The sequence below is a fragment of the Chenopodium quinoa genome, unplaced genomic scaffold (assembly GCF_001683475.1).
Source record: "Chenopodium quinoa cultivar QQ74 unplaced genomic scaffold, ASM168347v1, whole genome shotgun sequence".
Classification (NCBI taxonomy): domain Eukaryota; kingdom Viridiplantae; phylum Streptophyta; class Magnoliopsida; order Caryophyllales; family Amaranthaceae; genus Chenopodium; species Chenopodium quinoa.
In genome coordinates, this window is record NW_018743955.1 from 5,604,493 (window position 1) to 5,618,936 (window position 14,444).

The 14,444-nt window shown below is 32.2% G+C and overlaps 1 protein-coding gene across 3 annotated transcripts; it reads left to right on the forward strand.

Moving 5' to 3' along the window:
- Positions 1-384: 384 nt before the first annotated feature.
- LOC110689238 (DNA polymerase delta small subunit-like) lies at positions 385-12,381 on the forward strand. 3 transcript variants are annotated; one of them, XM_021865971.1, is made up of 15 exons: positions 385-679; positions 835-964; positions 1,964-2,070; positions 2,212-2,338; positions 3,210-3,317; positions 4,731-4,846; positions 4,926-5,009; positions 6,197-6,265; positions 6,367-6,438; positions 6,522-6,613; positions 6,687-6,814; positions 7,635-7,736; positions 7,850-7,917; positions 8,051-8,129; positions 11,552-12,381. In XM_021865971.1, the coding sequence occupies exons 1-14, from the start codon at positions 623-625 to the stop codon at positions 8,108-8,110; spliced, it is 1,320 nt and encodes a 439-aa protein (XP_021721663.1). In that variant the 5' UTR covers positions 385-622; the 3' UTR covers positions 8,111-8,129; positions 11,552-12,381. The 3 variants fall into 3 exon arrangements, with proteins under 3 accessions (XP_021721663.1, XP_021721660.1, XP_021721661.1); XM_021865968.1 differs by lacking the exon at positions 11,552-12,381 and adding an exon at positions 9,180-9,608; XM_021865969.1 differs by lacking the exon at positions 11,552-12,381 and adding an exon at positions 9,185-9,608.
- The last annotated feature ends 2,063 nt before the right edge of the window (positions 12,382-14,444 follow it).

A 14,444-nucleotide genomic window follows, 5' to 3' on the forward strand; every position in this document is an offset into this window, starting at 1 on the left:
TTTTATTTTATTTTATTTTTTATTACTAATGAAATTAGGACGCCTAACATTTAAGGAAAAAAAAAAAAAAGTTATTTTTTTTTTTTTTTTGAAGACAAGTTACTCCGTCCCAAATTACTCGCAACGTTTTAATGTTTTGCACTATTCACACCTCTCACTTTGACTATTTTTTTTAGCTATTATATGAAAGTCAACGTAATATGTAAGATGTTGTTGGGTTTATTTTAATGTATAGTTTCGTAATATAAACTTTATATATATATATATATATATATATATATATATATATATATATATATATATATATATATATATATATATATATATATATATATATATATATATATATATATATATATATATATATATACGGAGTATATAATAAAAGATATTGGCAGTCAATCTTGTGCATTTTTTTTGACCTGATCAAAGAAAACACCCTTTTTTTTTTTCTTTTTTTTGATAGGAAAACGCCCCTTAAAGTAGAGATTATTAAAAAATAATTGATAGTTGAAATTAATAATAACAATTTTCCAAAAAAATCACCCATTTAAAAGTTAAAAACCACGTTTGGACTTTAGAAGTCCGAGTATTGAAGCGCAGTGTTCATTGTTTTCCCGCCATGGAAGTCGACGGCGAGCAGATCCTCCAACGCAAGCATTCTCACTACCATAACTTGGTCTCTTTCTCTCTTCTCAATCTCATACTTTTTTCAAACCCATAATTAGTTCTTCTTTATTAGCATTATTATACGAGTAGTTATTTTTTCAATGAATTTCGCAATTTAATCCAACATTATTATTATTCTTAATGTATTCTGGGAATAATTTGCAGGATGAGGTGTTTATGGTACGAAATGAAGTGTATAAGGGACAACAATACAGTCAAATTTACTTTGCGAGGCTTCATATGTTGAGGACTCTTCTTTATTCTCTTGTTCCTCACTGGAAACCCCACATTCCTGGTTTGTTTCCCAATTTTTGGTCTTTTTTGGGACTTTTGAGTATAAAATCATTGAATTTGGGTCATTTTATCATATGGGGTTTGTTTAATTTCTTATTTTTAGTTTTATTATTCGTTCATTTTTCAAGTTAATTGATTTTTGGGGTTATACCATTTACATTTATCTGGGGGTGTTTGCAGTTTGTTTTTATAATTTGAGTTTAATGCATTCAAAATTTGGGTTATTTTACATGTGGGTTAAATTGAATTTTACTGGTTTTGTAATTGTACTTCAATTTTATGAATAATTTTAGCTAATTTTGAGGTTTATACCATATCTTTTTTGGTGGGTGGGTTGGGGCCTTGGGGGGGGGGGGTGAGGGAGGGGGTTCATTATGTTTTAGGTTGGAGAAACAGTAAAGTTTCTGGTGTTATTTGGTAGTGGTTGTCTAAATTTATTGGGTATATGGCAAGAATTTCATTTGAAGTAGGGTTTAAGGTTTAGGGTTTCGGGAGTGTTTACAATTTTAGGATCATTAGTTATGACTTTCAAGTGTCCCTTTTGATCCTCATTGTGGATTGATTATCGCACTTGTGACCTTACCAGCTGGTTGTGATCACATCATTAAAGTGTTTTTAATCCGTAATCGGTTATTTTCTAATTTTTGGAGGAAAGGTAGTTGATCAAGCTTGTGGGGATGCTTAATTTCTGCTATCTTATGTCATTGTTTAGCAGTGTATTAAGAGAGATTTCTTTGATGTTGTTATATTTGATCAATGCATGCTTACTATCTTACAAATGCTGTTCAATGACTTTGGTCTTATCTTTGTGTATCCAATTAGTTTTTTTGCTGCATTTTGTTGCTGACTTATGATGCTAGCTTTCTATGTGTGCACAATCATTTCGTTATGGTAATTGTTGTGGTCTAACTGGAGTCAGACATTAATTAATCCAAAACCCCAAGTACATGGGGAGGAATCATTTATATCTTTGAGGATTTTTTTTTTTTTTTGGTTGTAGTTTGTACGATTTTGGGTTTGGAAGAGAACAAGGAGTGTATCGTTGTTGGAACACTCTACAAGCACATGAAACTCAAACCCTGTATTCTTGATGAGTATGCTAAGGAGGTAAGGAGGTTGCTATGAAATACATATCATTTTTGTCTAACTTTGATTGCTAAAACATCCAATTAATGTCTAGAGACATGGTTTGTTCTAAATTTTTTCTCCTTTTCCTGTTCTTTCTTTCTTTTCTTTATCAACATATAGAGGTCTGTGACTCCTCTGGTCAAGCCGCACAATTTTATGCATCCTGATGATCACCTGATCCTAGAGGATGAAAGTGGAAGAGTGAAGCTTGAGGGAACTTCACTGTTTCCTTCTGTTTATGTGACAGGTACTTTATGTTTATTTATTTTTTATATTTATTCTTTGATCTCCCTATAGCGACAAAAATTCAGCTAGTTAGAAAGAGTATAGGATATTTATTAGTTATTGGACACAAAAATTCCATATCAGGATTTAGGAGCATTAAGCTGGCTGGTCTGCCAGAATATATCTTTCCTCTGGTGTGACTTTAATCCCAGAGGATGCATATTTTAGTAAAAGCCTGAAAGGGGATATATAAGAAATTACTCACAGAATTTGTTTATATATACTTATATGTATATATCTTGGCAGAAATTATGCAGGATGGCTTATGATTATATCAATAGCTTTTAAGAACTGATATCTGTTATACGTTAGAAAGAGTATGCTGGAAATTATATTGTTTTACATTATTTATGAAATCTACATTAATTGAAAATCTAAATTAGCCCTCTCTATTAAACACTTCCTGTGCTCACTCTGGTCCCCAAAAGATCAACAAGGCAGTTTCTTGATTGCTAATAGAGTGCTTGTTTCATTTCTTTTATACTTCTCTCGATTTGATGCATCTATGGTTAATATCATTCGTCTGTTAGGGTGTGAAATGACTGCTCATCATTATAACTGATAAGTGCAACTATGCTGCAATTGTAATAAAAGGTTGGATTGTATACTAGTAATGTTACTAACAGATAACACATGGATTTCTGTTGGCCTTTGCATAAAAAATAGGAAATGCCAGCTAACATTAATCACTGGATACAATTATGATTCCATCTTATTCCTTCTCGCTTTACCATCTTTTATGTCAGGTCACTTGTAAGCCAAACCTTTTAGCATTTATATGAATAGCTATAAGTATTTTCTCGTGACAGTATTGCACTATTTCCATTTTACAGGGGTTGTGGTTGCCTTCCTTGGAAAAGAAAGTGGAGCTGGGTCGTTTCTTGTTCACGATATCCTTGAAGCTGGACTACCACCCCAAATTGAGAAGCCTTTAAAGCTTGGTAATGTCACTTGATGCTCTTCCAATCTTTGCTTTGTGAAGTTACTCTATGGAGTGACCATCTTGTCCTTCATTAGATGTACACTGTAGTTGCTAAGGAATAATAATTTTCTTGGATTTAGTTCCATGTTGTTGATGTTTGTGGAATAGTACTTAGGAAAAGTGCTATTTATATTTTTGGTTTGAGAAAGAGAAGGGTGGGGGTTGGTTCTGTGTATTATATAAGGCAATGGTTTGGAGGATATTGCAATATAAACAATCAGCATAGCTCACACTATGTACCCCCTCTCTCAACTTTTTTATTTTTGAAAACAGAAACAAATTTGCTAACTGTTAGTCATACAACATACGAAGTATACAACTAAAATCAGAGTCGACCATACACATATGTGATAAAGAAAGATGTATCTCACTCAAGAACCCTAACATGAAACAGTTCACAACTTCACATGCCTTAAATTGTCTTGTTACTTTATTCAACCTTGGTGTATTGAGGTCCAAATTAGTATTGCGTAGTTCCACCAGTAGAGATTTATAGGCATAGTCTTCAAGATATTGACTTTTTTTTTTGGTAGAAAGCCAGGGATAATCGATTTCCTTTTAAAATAATGCCTTAAAATGTCTGTTGTTACTTTAACTTGATGCAATGAGGTCCAAATCAATCTTGCATAGTTCCACTAGTAGAGATTCATAGGCATAGTCTTTAACCTATAGCCTTTTTTTTTTTCCTCGGTAGAAAGTAGGATAATTAATGCCCTTTCTAAATTCCTGAGGAAATTACTCAACAAACCTATTCTACCATAAATATTGGTTGATAATAAGGACAAAATTTTCCTGTACAAAGGGATAAATCCAGTCACGAAATGAGGACAAAGAACTTTCTCCAGAATGTGGTACAAGAACGCGAATGTGGAATGCATCCTCAGTTCCTTGAACATAGAGTTTTTTTTTTCTTTTTTCTTTTTTCTTTTGTTGACTTTATATTCTATTTTTAGTTATATTATTTCATCAAACAATCCAAAATTTTACTCTTATAATCACCTAATGCTTTTAAAGGGGTGTTGAATCTTTGGTGAAGCTATGGTTTAGGGTAGATTTTGATGACCATAAAGAAGTAAACGTTACAGGAGAAAGATGGGTTATAGTAATGTATGCGTTTACTTTGCTGTTTTTTCAAGATTCAGGCTATCTGTGCATTTCCCATTCCTTAGGACTCATGTTCAAGGTTTTAGACAGATGCATAATGTCCAGAGATGTTATCATCTTAACTTCATGCCTTTTTACCTGCAACTCATTAGTGACGGCCCCCCTATATAATATACCACGAGAATTATGTTGTATCTGCTGCATTTAAATTCTCTCCTCTCTCTCTCTCTCTCTCTCTCTGAATCTCCTTGGGTTTATCTGTTCACAGGTGATGACAAGTATGTCGTCTTCGTGTCAGGCTTAAGTGTTGGAAATAGCACGTCAAATCCTCTCCAGTTCCAGCTGCTTGTAGATCATATAACTGGCCATCTAGGGGATGAAAATGTCTTACTCTTTTGTACCTTATCCTGCATCAACTATTGCTGTAGAGTCGCAACTTATCATTGCTTTTAAATCTGTGCAGGAGCAGAGAACTGCTGCAGAGATAGTTCATGTAGTAATTGCTGGAAATTCTGTAGAATTTGCCAGAGGACTATTTAATGGACAGGTAACTTATTATTTTGTATTAAATAATCAGTGAAATTTTTGCTTCATATTTTCATAATTTATATATCATGGTTAGTTTACTCTGTTGGTTTTTGCTTTTACATTTTTGGTAATATTTGGCATCTCTATGGGTTCTGGAAATAAGTAATACTTCCTCCGTTCTTTTTTAGTTGACACATGTTGACTTTTGAATCAATAGACAAATTCATCTTTGACTAGCTTCTGTGATTTATACAGTAGTTATGATAAAATAGTCACATGGGATCAATATCTAATTTTCAAATTTTACTTTTTAACTTATTGATAATTAGCGATATTAATTGTTGAACTAGTGCGTTGGCAATTAAGATAAAAGAAATGCGTCAGCTTAAAAAGAACGGAGGAAGAAAGTCAGTAACATGTTAGTCCAACTTTACAACTTAGGTGTTTGTGACTAAGGTTTATGCAGTGCTTAATACGAATTAGCTTGTTGCTTTCTTCTATTTTAGCTTGTACCTTCTTTCCATACTAGTTGTCATATATATTAGATCAGGGGTCGTTATGAAGATCATCTTTTTGTTATGCATTAGGTATAGTGGAGGGGTATATGAGGTAATGGCTGTAATTCTGTTATGAGGTAGCTTAAGGAGGAAGAAGGGGATGGAAAAGAGGGAGGGAGAAGGGAATTACGGGTCTATATATAGAGGAGATTAGAGTGAGAAAATGTGAGTGTCCCTTTTAGTTTCAGTCTGTATTTGGGAGAGAACCAAGCCTCTTAAAAAGCTTGAATATCTTCTTCATATTCTGTAATTATCATATCATAATCAAATTCAACAACTCTTAAATTTTCTTCCCAGAATTCTCTATTCTCCTCAGGAAAAATTATATACTAGCCACAATGATTAAATTTCCTGATATTAAGTTTTACTAGCACATTCAAATGGCACTTATCTCTGGTAATTAAGTTTCCCTTGTTTACTGTGAAATTTATGTTATTGATATAATAGTATCTATTGTTTTGAATGTTTTCTCTCCTATTTCTGATGATTATGTTTCTCTTCATGACTGAATTTTCTGTGACTTTATAATAATAGGTAGCTATTGTTTTTGTTTAATTTATTCGTTCTTGTTACGATGCTTGTGGGGGGAGGTTAAACACTTGAACACGTATTCTTGAAAGGACCTTTTAGATTTTGTTTGTTTCTGCAGAACTTGGGATCAAAGGATCAAGCTAAGCTGTCTGAACCATTTAGAGAACTGGATATCTTGCTAACTCAGGTTCTTACATCTGCTCAGTGAGTGAATTTGTTTTGTTTCTTATTTCCTATTCTTTTATGGAGAATGCTGAGGTTAACGTGGCCTGTAATTTTTATTTGCAGATTGCTGCTGGTGTACCTCTGGATATCATGCCAGGGCCAAATGATCCTGCAAATTTTTATCTACCACAGCAGGTGTTTTCTCTAAATATGAGTTTGATTTTAGGGCTATTGCAACTTTTGATAGCCTTTGAATTTATCTTGACTTTTTGTTTCAGCCTTTAAATAGATGCCTCTTTCCTGGGTCTTCAGCTTATAACACCTTCAGATCTTGTACTAATCCTCATTCTTTTGAGCTTGACAATATCAGGTAATATTTGGCCTACTGTTCATTTTCATCTGTTTCTGAATTGGATGTGTACTGAGTGGGCTTCATCTTGTAGATTTCTTGGGACATCAGGGCAGAATATTGACGATCTTGATAAGTATTCAGAAGCTAAAGATAAACTTGATTTCTTGGAAAGAACATTGAGATGGAGGCATCTTGCGCCATCTGCACCTAACACTCTAGGTGAAAGTAGTTCTATTTTTTTTTTATCTTCTTTTTTCATTGAAAGTTATCTGTGCTTGGGGGGGGGGGGGGGTAGGAACCAAGCAATGGTTTGTGAAAAGTCTGAAATCTGAATAGAGTAGCAGACAACTAAAATTAACAGCAACTACTAGTAGTATGCTTACAATCATAGGCAATTCGATTATGGAAATCAAACTAGTTTTGACCCTGTGCAATGTACAATTTTTGTTTTGTAGAAAGTAAATTGTTTTCCTATAGCTTCATAAAATGACCAGATGAGTATCTATATTTCGTTTTGTGCTTTAAAAGACTTGTCGAAATTGGTAAATAAGTTATAATATTTGAATTTTTAAAAAATTTACATTTCGTGCATAGATATATAATATGGGAATCTTTGCGATAGTAAATTATTGAATGTATAGAGAATGATATTAAGGGATATGTTTATTGTATGAAATTGAAAGATGAAGTGAAATAATAACTATTCGCATTGATGACATTGAAGATTTGAAGGGGCATGATAACTATTCAAGTTGAAGAAGCATGAAGTTTGAAACAAAATAACCTATTGTAATAAAAAAAAAATAAAAAATAAAAAAAAAAAATAAAAAAAAAAAAGGAAAGACAAATTGAAGACACATTAACTCTAAATTTCTTCCAAATTTTCCTGTTATAATAAATTATTAGCATAGATGGATGTTATTTTTATTCTGGGGATGAAATAGTTTCAACTGTAACTAAGCTGTTTTACTGTTGGATTTCTAATTGGCCCTTTCCTTCCAAATATCTTGATAAACAATTTTTTCTGTGGAATTTTTAGGGTGTTATCCATTTACAGACAGGGATCCTTTTGTAATTGAGAGTTGTCCTCGTGTTTACTTTGTCGGCAATCAGGATATGTTTGGAAGCCGTTTAGTTAAAGGTAATCCTTTAATTGTGTCCTCCTTTTAATATTACCTGAACTTTTGAAGTATTTGTCATTCAACACTCCTATATACGAAGAGTAAGATAGCTTACTCATTCATTTGCACACAGGACCAGAAGGGCAATTGACACAACTAATTACTATTCCTAAATTTTGCGAGACAGGAGTTGCAGTTGTGGTAAGCGTTATTACATGCTGCAATACCCGTATTAGGATATATATATATATATGTACTGCGTAATTGTTCTAGAATGTATATGGCATTCTCTTTACAAGTGTTGCAGCAGTAATGCCTTTTTCTTTTTTGGCAGCTTAATTTGAGAAATCTGGAGTGCCATGCTTTGAGTTTTGGGACTCAGTTCAGCTTTTAATTGTCATCATGGATTTCAGGTACATCCGCATGTTTTTGTATTTTGTTATGTCTTTTTAGCTCGTGGTAAGACTTAATCTTCTTTGCCTGAACTCCCAGTCATATCTTGGGCTTTCTGGCCTTCCCTCGTTGTACAGGCATTAAGCTCTCGAGGGTGATTGATCTGGACACTTTACCCCTTATTAGGTATTGTCTCATAGAAAATAAAATATGGGCCTCAAAAAAGTTAAGAATCAAAATTTCTGTTGTCAATTTTCATGGTTCTGTATTTAATGTCGGCTGATTTTGGAGACCTGCACATATTATATGATTGAAACTTATCATAGGCATCTTAGTAGTTTGAATTTTGTCTTAAAATTCTGCTTGTGTACTCGTCAAAATGTACTAGGCCATGCGTTATAACTTCCATTAGGCCACTATCTGGAAAAAACTGTCAAATTTTAGAAAGGAACTTGCTTTCAATGGTAGAATTGTCTAGTAGGATTCAGCAAATGAGATGTTACTTGAATCCTTGATCCATTGAAATCCTTGATCCATTGAAACCCTAATAAATTTTTAGAGCTTTAACAATTACTAAGCCTCTCACAACGCAAAGTTATTATGCATGGAGAATTTTAACATTTACCAAGCGTCCCACAACACAAAGTTGCCTTGTTGAATGATGTGAAGAATACAGTGCCAATAAATCAATGTTGCTTTATTCATAACTCATACGACCGTCACCTAATCGTTATTTATCTGTCTGTTTTAAAGCAACACACTTATTGAATATTTTACTTGCTTATCACTGAATCTAAATGTTATTCAAAGGACAGAGAAAGAAATTGCTGGAGTGTCTTGCTTTCTTAAATTCTATAAGCTGTTTCAATGACCGCTTTCTGTACTGTCAACCACTCTTGTGCAAAATTTCAATCCCAGCATCAATAAATTTCTCTTGGGAGTTTCTCGCATCATCTTATTTATGTTATCCTTTGTATCATCTTGGCTTTTGTGCCCTAAACACTATATTCTATGCAATTTCATTTATGTAAAGATATCAAACCTAAAAAATGCAGACATTTTTCTGTCAGGGCAGGTCAAAAGTTATTTCTCAACCTAGCAGGGCATTTTCTGGAACTTTACTCAGTTTGGAGGTTGTGGACTTGTGGTAGCTTATTTTTTTTAGCCATCCTATGGAAAAATTCGAACCTATTATGCTGAACTCCGAATCGTCTACTACAATATCAAATATATATGCTTCCTCTGGAATTCTGAATCATGTTTGCTAGCTTAAGTTAAAGGATATTGGTCCTATCTCTTCATAAGAAAAACAAGTAGCCTAAGCAACACCGTGATAAAGCCATCCTTTGGTGGTGGTTATATTATAGATTTATAGCCTTTTTTGACTAGTGCTCGCGTTTTGTATGTACTCCCTAGTCTATGTATACCTGTAGTCGTAGGTAATCTTGTGTTGTAGCATTGCTCTAAGTACCTTAGTCTTATGTTATTTTTATTGCATTTTTTTTTTGTTTTGTCATCATTATGTGAGCCTTTCTTGTGCATTATTTCTTCTCTTTAAATGAGGATTTAACTTAAAAAAGGGGTTGATTGTCAATCAATAACATAATATTAAAACAGACATAAAAAATGACACGTGTTACTTTTTGGTTCTCTCTAAAACTTCCCTCCCTGTTTAGCAAAAATCTTTTATTTTGAGAATACTTGTATAATACAATTATAATGTCATTCGTAATCTTAAATATTATCTTTATAATAATTGTTTTTTTCGTGTTCTATTTACTTGAGTATTTTTAAAATTTACCACTATATTTTTTTTTTTTAAGAAAATTATAAATTTATCAACTTATAACTTTTTTTTTCCTTCAAAAAATCTATTACCTATTACTATACATTGATTATTTTGGACATATATCAGGCTATCATTAAAAAATTCCTTTGACCGATAAACTGTTATGGAATAACTTTCATAAGAATAGTTTCCACTTTGGAAGTAAATGAAGGGACCAAAAGATTTTCCAAAAAGGACTAAGCGGTTGTATGAGCGTTGTGTAACCCGTCTTAACCATATAATTCCCCGAAGTAGTACACACCCAAAGGCGAAAGTCCTCCTGTATAGCAGGAGATTCCATAGCAAGGATTGTGGAAGCATTTGCGGATTGAAAACACTGTTGAACTTTATCCCAGGTGAGAGTTTGAGGATGAATAAAGAAATTAACTATCCAACCCCTACAAGACTGGATTTTCCATTGCCAACTTTCCAACTGCACCCCGTTGGCAAGTATACTAATTGGTATAAAAAAAATGAATTAAAAAATGATTACTAATATATGTGTCACGTGTGACCTTACACTAAAACATTAACATCATATATCATATCATTTGGACATGTTAGCACATGACAGAAATTGTTTTACTATTTAGAAATAAAATATGATTTAGACATTGCATCTAACCATTTCAAATATTCATTAGCTATGTTTTCCTACTTCACTGATATAAGTTGGATATCATGGTAATGAAACTTCATCCACATACAAGTGAATATTCTTCATGAATCTCCGATCGATTACCACTCATCAATACCACCTTACAAATGGTAATGGGAAAATTTTATGAGGAACATGAGGGCTTAGAGATGACCTCACATACCATATGGTAATGATATACTGTACAACTTAATTCACATATTTGCACAGATTTAACATTTTCATGATTTATAACTGTTCACCAAATGTGCAGTTAGGTTTTCACTTATATGCAAATTTCCTTAATGACAGCTTAAGTTTTGAGACAAAATAACTCTTATGACTCAATAATCTCGAATAATTATGCCTTTACTTTATATTTATCATAGAATATAGTTTTTATTTCTATTAAAGTAGTAATTAATAGCAAGTTCAAATCAGAACATGCAAGACAAAGAATGTGCTTCTTCATATGTATAGCCAAAAGAAAAAAGAACATTTCATGTGTAAAATACAAGGAGCATCATTTGAACTACACACTAATTTTAATTTCGATGATAAATAATATTTAGAGCTAGGTAAGGGTATTTTGTTGCACACTTGCACATTATAAGTGAAGATTTTGTGGACAAATATTTTTTGTCACTTAAATTTGTCTTATTAGATTAAAGCCGGTGCTTGGCAGTTGCAATTTTTTTCATAAAATTTGTGATATTATAATATTAAAATGAGGCAACTCATGTGTAATAAACAAATGGAATGCATATAATAAAGATCAAAATAATAAGGCAAAAAATTATTAAAACTACAATTGATAGTATACACTGTGATTATATACATAAATGAGTTGTACCCAATAAACTATACAATGTAGATATCGTATGTCTTTTTATTAATAAAAAATAAATAACTGTACAATACTACAATGTACTTCCAAAAATAAGCTAAGTAGAATAATTTATTATATTTCATCACAGGGGTTTTCAATGCGGGATATGTCATGTGATCATTGTCGTATGCAGTTAGAAGATTTTAACCATTTGTTTAGGGATTGCTTGCACTATTGCAAAGCAGCATTGAGGGATGGCGCTTTGAGCATCAAAAGTACATGGGCACCTGGCTATTCTCTTTCGGATTTGATCCAAAATTATATCTGACTTTTCATTAGTCGAGACGGGATTTTGAGTCCCAATATTAGCACCTTCGTTGGTACTTTGTGGGGGTCTTTGGTTATTTATTAGGAATAACAGGGCAAACCTGGTACGCCTGTTACAGTACCAATTGGACTGCAACTATTGGATATCCTACAGTCTCATACTATCTTTATGGATGAGGTTACAGGTATAGAGATTTCTTCCTCTTCTAATATTCTCACTGGTTTGTCCCCGCCTGGGTTTTATGTAGCTCATTAGGGCAAAATCATACAGGATCTATCTTAATTAAGATTTATATCGACGGATCGTGCTTCAAAGACGCACGACGAGTAGGAATGAGTTGGTGTCTCGATCATACAGAACCTCTGGATGAGAGGATTATTGGTGGGAGTAATTTTGGGTTTTGCACTTCACCTCTTCATCCAGAAGCCTTAGCCTGTTTGTATGCCTTGCAAAGGGCTTTTAATGCAGACATTCAATCGCTTTTAATATTTACGGATTTTTATAATCTAGTCACTCTTCTATGTGATGCATGATGGATGTGGGGATGTTCGTTACTTATGGTTGTGTAATAGATTCAGCTTTTAGGGTCCACTTTTCAACACTGCAGTATTTACAGACATACGGCAGGTTCACAGGGCTCACCAAATTGCAAGAGAGGATGTCGTCTATTTAATTTGCTTTAGTAGTAATATGTAATAGATATTTCTCTTTTAACCTTTGTTAAAATAATAATAATAATAAAAAGGATATGAAAATTTGCAAATTGCTGCCATTTAAAGTTCGTATTTTGCAAATTGCAATCATTTAATTTTGTTTTGCAAACTGCAGCCCAAAAGTTTGTATAAATTGTAAATTGCAGCCCAATTCAACCTTTTCATCGGTTTACATGTCGAAAAATCTTCGTTTAAGGTTTTAGGGGCCATTTTAGGCCTTAAGGAACCGAATTGAGCTTGGAATTAGCAAAAAAATGACGCAAGTGTCTCATTCTTACAGTTTCCCACAAATCGATATATTTTTGTTAAGCAAAACGAGGCACTTATCGAGCTCAATTCGGTCTCTTAAGAACTAAAATGACCCCTAAAACCTTAATCGAAGATCTTTCGATATGTAAATCGATGTAAAAGTTGAATTGGGCTGCAATTTACAACTTATACGAAATTTTAGACTGCAATTTGCAAAAAAAAAAAATTAAATGGCTGTAATTTGCAAAATACGAACTTTAAATGGCTGTAATTTGCAAATTTTCCAAAAGGATACTTGCCATTGATATAAGGTATAATGGGTTGCTACTCACCCATTTGTCATAAATATTGCCTACTACTTAAATATCTATATTGTAACAAACCATTTTAGCACACATTAGCATATCAATACAGACAAATAAAGGCTATAAAACCACCTGATAAGTGACCCTAAATTGCGTGGGAAAAAGACTTGAGCTTTTGTTTTAGGGTTTCCATTTCAGATTACTTCACAGTTTTTAGCTATTCGCACGTTTAAGTTTTAGTTTATATCCAAATTATTTATATACATTATGCATCTTAACCAACAAGTAAAATTATTTTGTGAAATTAATATTGAGAATTAATAACACATTGAACAAATTGATTAATGTATGTGTTATATTTGAAACATGTGATTAATCTACACATAACAAACTAACACATATATAAAGTACGTTTTTACAACAATCGGGAGGGGATTGGAACCTAACCACCCAGAACTAATCCCGAATTCGGATAAGTCCAAATGGTGAACTGGGTGGAACAACAAAAAAAACATATATAAAATACGTTTTTATTTTTTTTACAAATTTTATAGTAAATTGGAGGATAATATATATTACGGATTAAACGAATACCCTGTCGACAATATTGCAATAATTCATTGGACTTGGATTTCAATACAACATGTGAATTATACGTGACATATTCTAGTGTTGGTTTACTTAAGGTTGATCAAAAAGTGGTGTTGCAATTTTGATATTTACAATATTTATTCAATATAAAAAGAACAATAATTTTGATTGAAATGTCAAAAAACAATAATGGAAAATTATGAAATCCGTGTACTGAAAAATGTATATATGTTTTTTTTTTAAAAAAAATAGCAAGGTATTGCATCTAAAATTTAAATGGAATATTTTACCTATTTTGTAAAATATTAATTAATGAATAATCAATTTTAAATAATTATTATTCTCTCAAAAAATGTTGCATAAAGTTATAATGAGTTCGATAAGGTTTAATAATTTCCAATAAATTAAATGAGATTATACGAAGTATAAGTTTCAATAAATTCCAAAAAAAAAAAAAAAAACAAATATTGTGCTTATTTACCGTGCTCTATACATAATAATTAATGAAAAAAAAAATCAAAATAAGAATTGAATTCATTTTCATTCTACGATTTGAACTCCTTTTTTACTGATGCATTTAAAAAAACAGAGAGAGTATTTTTGTCTTACTATCAGTTGTTGCATGGTTGTAAACTAATTAACTATCCTTTTTTCCAAAAAAAATAAAATAATAATTAATGGAAAATGAAACTAATTTTATAAGTCGTGTTGCTTATTACAATGTATGTGTTTTGGTGTTGCTGGCTTTATCTTGTTTCGGTCATTCGGTGTGCATATAATACATATCAAGAGTTTTTTTTTTTTTTTTTAATCTAATCTAATCTTAATGTTTGAAACTTTACACTATTTATTTAT